Genomic DNA, 8559 nt, shown 5'->3' with positions numbered 1-8559 from the left:
TTGGTATATAGACGGTTTGAAATGCGCGGCTTTGTCAAAAAAGTGTATTTTCTTGTATAACGTCGTATATAATTATGATACATAACCTAGAGCTGCGGGGTTTGCGAGTTCAGGTCCCAGACACACCCAGTTGTCTGAGCAAAGGTCTGCAAATTATGACTTCAGCTTTTTATCGCATCCGGATTCTGTACAGCTTGAGTTAAATATAATTTAATTTAAACACACTCGAACAAACTTCATCACTACGCACAGGCAACACTTTACCGAGCCGACGTAAGGAACTCCTTTATCGTTACGCACGATGCGTATGTCCAATCAGCAGTGACGCCTGCATTCCCAGGAAAGGAGCAGATGATATGGCAGCTTTATGAGCGACCAGGTGGAACTTGCTTTTGTTAAATACGGCAACTGGGGAAAACACATGGCATCATTTTAACGCGAAAAAAGCGACGGGAAAGCGGTGTCTACAATGATCTATTTAATATTGGTTTCGGCACTTACAGGGGCACTCATAACGCTGCTGTTACAGTTCCTGTTACTGTACAGGAGGAGCCCCGAGCCAGTGGCCAGGACAGTGCAATATGTCAAAGCAGTGCCCGAGCCAGCTCTGCGGGATTATTTTAATAACAAACTTGCCGAAACAGGGCACCATCAACAGGATAACACGGTAACCGCGAAACAAGAAGACAGCACCCCTTCCAGACAACAAGACGGTGCTTCTAGTACAAGTAGCAGCAGCAGTAGTCCCAAACAGCAGCAGCAGCCGTCACAGCCACAACCCGATTTGCTACATGCATCTTCCAAATCAGAGACCTGCAATTTCCTCAATGCAATATTTTTGTTTTTGTTCCGAGAGCTGCGGGACACCCATTTGGTCAGACACTGGGTGACAAAAAAGATCAAGGTGGAATTCGAAGAGCTGCTGCAGACCAAGACAGCGGGAAGGCTGCTGGAAGGGCTTAGTCTACGGGACTTCTCTTTAGGCAATTCTCTGCCCGTGTTCAAGACTGCTAAACTTATCCGACCAGTGTCGTGCAACGAGGATGGCATGCCCGAGGAACTCAATTTCGAGGTGGACCTGGAGTATAACGGGGGGTTCCACCTGGCTATTGACGTGGAAATGGTGTTCGGTAAATCAGCGTATTTGTTCGTCAAGATGACTCGTGTAGTCGGGCGGCTGAGACTGCAGTTCACGCGAATGCCCTTTTCCCACTGGTCCTTTTCCTTCCTGGAGGACCCCCTCATCGACTTTGAGGTGAGGTCGCAGTTCGAAGGCAGACCCCTGCCCCAACTTACCTCCATCATCGTAAACCAGCTGAAAAGAGTTATCAAGAGGAAACACACATTGCCAAATTACAAAATCAGGTAAAACTGTCGTTTGACTAATTAACGAATAACTTAGTTATTTAATATCCTAAGCTGCCCCTATTCTGGCCATGCATTAATATAACCTGTCATATTTTTATAGGCGACCCTCACTGTTTTACGTCACTTGCATTAAGCACATTATACACTTACAGCTAATAAATCCCTTATAAAAAAGCAACCTACTTTATATATATGTGTGTGTGTGTGTATATATATATATATATATATATATATATATGTATGTGTATATATATAATATATATATGTGTGTGTGTGTTCTAGGCCTCGGCAGTGCATAGCAGCCGCAGCTCTGTATATATTATTATTATTATTATTATTATTATTATTATTTATTTCTTAGCAGACACCCTTATCCAGGGCGACTTACAGTCGTAAACAAAAATACATTTCAAGGATCACAGTACAAGTAATAATACAATTAAGAGCAAGATAAATACAATGACTTTGGTTCTAGCAAGTACAAGTATGACAAAATACAATTCAATAACAGAGCAGATAACAGTGTCAGTGATAGTTACATCAGCATATAATTAAATATAAAATACTACAGATTAAATAACACTTAACAGATTACAGTACTCTAAAGTACAGGATTAAATGCAGTAAAATAGGGGGCAGATAAGAGCAAGTAAAGCGCATTTAAGGAAGAGTGATAAGTGTCCAGGGGGAAAAAAAGAGGAGTTCTACAGGTGCTGTCTGAAGAGGTGTGTCTTGAGGAGGTGCCAGAAGGTGGTCAGGGACTGGGCAGTCCTGACATCTATAGGAAGGTCATTCCACCACTGCGGGGTGAGGGTAGAGAAGGAGCGGGCTCTGGAGGCAGGGGAGCGTAAAGGAGGTAGAGCCAGTCTTCTAGTGCAGGAGGAGCGGAGAGGTCAAGTGGGGGTGTAGGGAGAGATGAGGGTCTGGAGGTAGCTGGGTGCAGTCTGGTCAAGGCATTTGTAGGCTAGTACAAGAGTCTTGAACTGGATGTGAGCGGTGATCGGGAGCCAGTGGAGTGAGCGGAGCAGTGGAGTTGCGTGGGAGAAGCGAGGCAGAGAGAACACCAGGCGAGCAGCAGAGTTCTGGATGAGCTGGAGTGGACGGGTGGCGGATGCAGGGAGGCCAGCCAGGAGGGAGTTGCAGTAGTTCACAGCTTTAAGATTTTTCTTGTGTTAAATGAAGGTCCCAATAATTCCATACTGTATGTTGTAGGACATGCATCTCTTATTTGTATCAGTGGAAGAGTTACAAACAGGTGTTTTGGTAGTGGAAGTCACTTACCCACCTGTTGTTGCTACAGCTGCACAAAAGCTAAATACAGTGTTTAGTAAAACACATGCACCTGTTCACCCCCTTGATAACTGCACTTGGTAAGTGTATGTTCCTATTCCAGCAGGTACTGTAATAAATCATTTAGCGGTGCTACAAAAGTTTAAAACTTTACAATGCATTGGTACTTTCTTGAATTAGGGTTTTCTTGAAACGAGATGGCTTAATATGTTTAAATTATTTTGAGCAATAACACAATTTAAATGTAATGCATATTGTAACCTGTGTGTTATGTTGACACCCATACAAAAGTATAGAACATGGCTATTCTAATGTGGATGTCGCTTATAAACTGTGCATCAATGCTGCACCATCATTGGACAAAGCAATGTGTGAGTCATTGCTATAAGCAACAGCCAGAATTGGTAATAAAGAAAAAACAAAAAAAACAATGTCATTATTGTCCCAGCCTTAATGAGTGATACAACGCTTATTAGCACTGAAGCAAACTTGTCACTGGTCCTGTTTTATTTGAGATTAAAATCTTTTAGTTTGTGTTTCTTGGGTGTTATTTCGGGATGTACATATTCTACAGATCAATAAATTGTACTGTTGCTTCCAAGTACATTTCCTGTGCTGTAGGTCACATTGCAGTGAGACCATTTGACAGGAATTGCAGATTGGCTTCTAGGAAGCAACATAAACGTTTAATTCTATAGAATTGTATTTGATGAATGCCTTAACATGCAGCAATTACTTTGATGTCCTGGGCTTTCACATTTAGTGCGTGGTAGTGCTTCCGACATCAGCCACTTTCTCAGGGTCTTCAGTGTTCAAGACATTTAGAAAGACTTCTAGGCAAAATGTTTGTCATTTAATTTGTTGTCATTGAGCTTCTTTTAGTATTTATAAATGCTAAAGAATTTTTTTTTTCTTTTCTGTGTGCTGATATATTGGAGCCCTCAAAAAGTGTATTTATATAGGACCCTTACACCAGTTAAAGCACGTGAGTATATCTGCATAATTACAATTTAAGTGTGAAAAGCCAAGAAGTAGAACAAAAGAGGATCAGTGATAATGGAAACAAGAGGTAACACAGATTTTAATACTTGTTTAGCGCACCTTTAATTCAGAGATATTTGGAGGCACAACTGCATTTGTAGTACAAAGAATTGTTTCGTGAATGAATGGTGTAGGCTGGTCTGTCTTTGCAAAAAACCCTAAACTGGTGACCACAGTACAATCAGTACTGTATATGTAAAAATAATGTGACATCTTGTAACAATTATAAGTCGCCCTGGATAAGGACGTCTGCTAAGAAATAAATAATAGTAATTGACAGCATCAATTATTATTATTATATGCAGGTCATTTTGTTTACATTAATGTGCTGCTCCTCTTTCTTTTAGTTGGTCAGACTCCAGATAGGTAACTTTTTGAGTTTGCTCTTGGTTCTTGTTTTAAATTCAGCAGGCTCCCCTGTGTTATCCAACAGATGACGGCCAACTGTGCCCACACCCTGTGTTTTTAAAAGCCCTTAGGACTGCCACAATGTGTATGACAGAGACGCCATCATAATTATTATACAGTGTGCAGCACAATAAACAAGCTCTGTGGTTAATCTACAATGTATTTAAGCATAATTGAGGTTGTATCTTTGTAAATGCATATTTATTTGAAGTTTTATTTTTTTCCTCAAATTGAGGCTGGTAAAGTTGGGCTGCGTCTTAAATTCGAGAGCGTCTTAAATTCGAAGGAATACGGTAAATTAGAAGAAACAATTGGAGCAATCTTGTCCAGCACCAAGCAAATAGGCACAACTGTAAAAGCGGTGGGGGTCAAGGTTGCCCCAATTGTTTATACTAACTTGGCTTGTGTTTTTCAGACAATAAAATCTAATTGAACTTGCATGAAAAACACAAGCCAAGTTAGTAGAAACAACTGGGGCAACCTTGATCGCTTTTACAGTTGTGCCTATTTGCTGGGCAAGGTTGCCCCAATGGTTTCTTGAAACCAGGATCGTTCAAGATCGTTTAGGATCCTACAATATATTGTAGGATCTTATGCAGGATCCTTCAAGATCTTGTCAGGATCTTACAAGATCTTGTAAGATCGTACGCAGGATCCTTCAAGATCATGTAGGATCCTGCGTAGGTTCCTCCAAGATCTTGGAGGATCCTACAAGATCTTGAAGGATCCTGACAAGATCGTGTGAGCTTTTGACAAGATCCTGTAGGATCCTCCAACATCCTACACGATCTTGGAGGATCCTGTCAGAATCCCACAGGATCTTGTAAGATCCTGTATAGAATCGATAATTCCGAATATGGGTCTTTGTCACACGGCTGGCTGAGTGATTACGTCAGACCCAGGAAAGGAAACACACAGGACGGTGAAATGATGAAGGCGCTTGCTTGCGCCGGTTTATTGCAAATGAAAAGGTTGTACAAAACAGAAAACACAGACTGAACAAACAAAACGGCGCGTTGGCCAAAGTAAATAGACAGACAAACAAACTGGACGAACATACAAACAAGTACCGCGCTGGTGCTTCCAGCGCGCAATAGCAATTGTTGTTTCTTTCAGTTTTTATCTCCTCTCCACACCCGTTCTCCACTCACGAACACAAAACCCAGAGTGAGCAAAACGTGCATCTATATATATTATTGTGCCGGGATTCAATTACTAATTAATTATTCACTTGAATCCCAGCACATGAATTAATTATGTGTAACCCTGTTCTCGCATATTAAATACTTTAATTGTTCCCTCTTCTGGGGCTCCGGCCACAGTATCTCCTGCAGCCCAAGTGCTGCAGTGGGAGCAGGTCTCCTGACCTCCCCCACGATCTCTGGCAGCGAAACTGCTGCTGGGGTTGGTGGTCTCCGGACCTCCAGGTGATGCGGAGCACCAGGCAACCCCAGGCGATGCGAGGCTGGCACCCTTGGGCGGAGCGAGGCTGGCACCCTTGGGCGAAGCGAGGCTGGCACCCTTGGGCGAAGCGAGGCTGGCACCCTTGGGCGAAGCGAGGCTGGCACCCTTGGGCGAAGCGAGGCAGGTATCCGTGGGCGGTGCGAGGCAGGCATCCGTGGGCGGTGTGAAACTCGACTGCAGCTCCTCTGGTGGTGGAAGTGGGAGCAGCAAGCAATCTTCCCACAGCAGTGAAGGTGGAACCAGCAGGTATTCACCCTCTGCTGGTGGAGGTGGGAGGGGCAAGCAGTCCTCCCACAACAGTGAAGGCGGAACCAGCAGGTATTCATCCTCTGCTGGTGGAGGAGGCAGAGGCAGCTTCTGCTGCTCTGCTCCTGCCGGTGGAGGTGATGGAAGCAGAGACAGCTCCTGCTGCTCTGCTCCTGGTGGAGGCAGAGGCAGCTCCTGTTGCTCTGCTCCTGCCGGTGAAGGTGGTGGAGTCAGAGGCAGCTCCTGCTGCTCTGCTCCTGGAGGTGGCGGAGGCAGAGGCAGCTCCTGCTGCTCTGCTTCAGGCGGTGAAGGAGGTGGAGGCAGAGGCAGCTCCTGCTGCGCTGCTCCTGCCGGTGGAGGTTAAGGCAGCATGTAGTCTCCTAGCGACTGAGGTGGGAGCAGCGTGTAGTCTCCTGGCGACGGAGGTGGGAGTAGCGTGTAGTCTCCCGCTCTTGCAGGGGACTGGTGCGACTCTTCCTCTCTTGCAGGGGACTGGTGCGGCTCTAACTCACTTGCAGGGATTGGTTCGGCTCTACCTCACTTGCAGGGGACTGGTGCGGCTCTACCTCACTTGCAGGGGACTGGTGCGGTTCTACCTCACTTGCAGGGGACAGGTGCGGTTCTTCCTCTGTCTCGGAAGGGGAAACCAGAAAGCATTCTTCCTCTGCTGGTTGTGATGGGGAAACCAGCAGGCATTCTTCCTCTGCTGGTTGTGATGGGGAAACCAGTAGGCATTCTGCCTCTGCTGGTTGTGATGGGGAAACCAGCAGGCATTCTGCCTCTGCTGGTTGTGATGGGGACAGCAGGCATTCTTGCTCTGCTGGTGAAGGTGGGAACAGGTGCCTTTCGGGCTTTGGATTCCCGCGGAGCCCCCGTCTGGACGCTCGTGGTCCCCCCCGTCTGGGCGCGGGACGCTCGTGGTCCCTCCGTCTGGGTGCTAGTTCCTCCTCTTCATACTGCGTGGGGCATATGGCTAAAGTGTGCCCATAAGCCCCACAGCCAGGGCATAACTCTGCCGCAAGGTTCTTTAAAAAAAACCTCCCAGCCATCATCCCCGACCTCCTCCTGCTGTTGCAGCTTTCCTTTCCCCCTTCTCTTCCTACTCCTTCTCCCTACCTTCCTCTCCTGGGCTGGTTCCTCCTCCTCCTCACCTTGGAAGGGGCAGATCGCCACTGTGTGTCCATAGACCCCACAGTCAAGGCACCAGCCTTGGTCCTCGAGGCCCCCAAGGAGGTCCTCCAGGTCCCGGCAGCCATCTCTCCAGCCTTCCATTTCCTCTTTTTTTTCCCAAAAAACAATATTTCTAATCCTTTTTTTTTGACTCGTGAATTAATTATGTGTAACCCCATGCTCACATATTAAATACTTTTAAATGCTCGTGAAGTGCAATCCCAGTGACTAAATACAATTATACATTTTAAATAACTCGTGCTGTACACACCCGTTTATATCCCGTGCAGCCATATCTATACACCAATTTTAACACACTACATGCAACCTATAACACACACATGCACACAGGGACGGGGCATATTGCCACAGTCTTCTACAATTAATGATCTTGTAGGATGTACCAATAATCCTAAACTGTATGAGCTGTATGAATGGAAATGTGTGAGCTATGATAAGTGTCAGCTAAGTGAAATATTATTTTAACCTTACACAGAATACTGTCCAATACTGCTCAGGATCCCCTACATTTTAGAAGATCCTATTGAACATCCTGCACAAGTCATACAATATGTCATGAAACAGTAGAAAAAGATCTGGAGTATGATAAAAACATGTTTAGTTACTACCGCAAAGAAAACAGTTTTTATTTTCCAGAAAAAACAAAGAAACAACAAATTAAGCATTCACAAGCACTTGCTTGTATCTATTTTTAGGTGGGTACAGGATTTTTTTTGTTTATCTGCTGTAGATTTTTCCATGCCTTCATTTGGTCTAAGCATTTCTGATTAAGACTGACTCTTATTTGCATCCATGACTTTTCCAGAACCTTTTCCCCAAATTTGACCCCAATGCACCCTGAAAGCATAAAAAAATGTTAATGTAACAAACAAAATGACAGTACAAGTGAACTAATTCATGCAATTTAACCAATGGTTTCTACTGATATGAAAAAAGGGTCATACACACTTTTGATGACATTAATTTTCTCTTGGTCAAGTGGGGTTTTCTTTGTTGGCCCAGTTGGTTCAACGCAACCATTTCTCATGTCTTCATCACTGAAGGAGTGATAGAAGTGCTGTGGCATAGGAAGGCTTCCTCTATTTGATCCCAGTGTCATTTATTAGGTAGATGCCATTCACCACCTGTGAGAATGAAAATCATTGTTATGAATTCAGATACAGTAACAGTGGGGTATATTGTTTAGCTGTAGACCTAAGTGTAGAATTAGCACTCCCTGTTAAAGTGAATGAAGAGGATAGTTCACTTAATATTGATGTCAGATAGCTATGCATCTCCAAATTAATTTCACTGTTTTTTCAAAGTAACATTACAGTAATAACTGAAATAGTACAAGTCAGTTTCAAAGAAGTGTATAGTGAGAATGAAACACCACAATATATACACACTTACCAATAAATACAAGGAGCCCAGTCCAATTTAGTTTTCCATCTTTGACAGTGCCTGTCGTCTTCAGGGAAGGATTTTTTTCTACAATAGTTTTTTTGATGAACTACTGGATATTTCATTTCAGTAGCAAACCATACGAGATGATATCACTGTGTAACAATT

General features: G+C 44.2%; 1 protein-coding gene across 1 annotated transcript in view; it reads left to right on the top strand.

The window, feature by feature from the left end:
• The first annotated feature begins 234 nt into the window (after window positions 1–234).
• The window catches only part of LOC117415009 (PDZ domain-containing protein 8-like), a 77974-nt gene continuing 69649 nt past the window's right edge, over window positions 235–8559 (top strand). Inside the window, exon 1 of the mRNA XM_034024910.3 lies at window positions 235–1365. Within this exon, the coding sequence (XP_033880801.3) occupies window positions 470–1365 (896 nt within the window). The 5' untranslated portion in view covers window positions 235–469. The remainder of the gene's footprint in view (window positions 1366–8559) is intronic.

This window comes from Acipenser ruthenus, chromosome 7 (genome assembly GCF_902713425.1).
Source record: "Acipenser ruthenus chromosome 7, fAciRut3.2 maternal haplotype, whole genome shotgun sequence".
NCBI lineage: Eukaryota > Metazoa > Chordata > Actinopteri > Acipenseriformes > Acipenseridae > Acipenser > Acipenser ruthenus.
The sequence above is the reverse complement of the archived record's forward strand: the minus strand, read 5'-3'. Positions and strand labels throughout refer to the sequence as shown.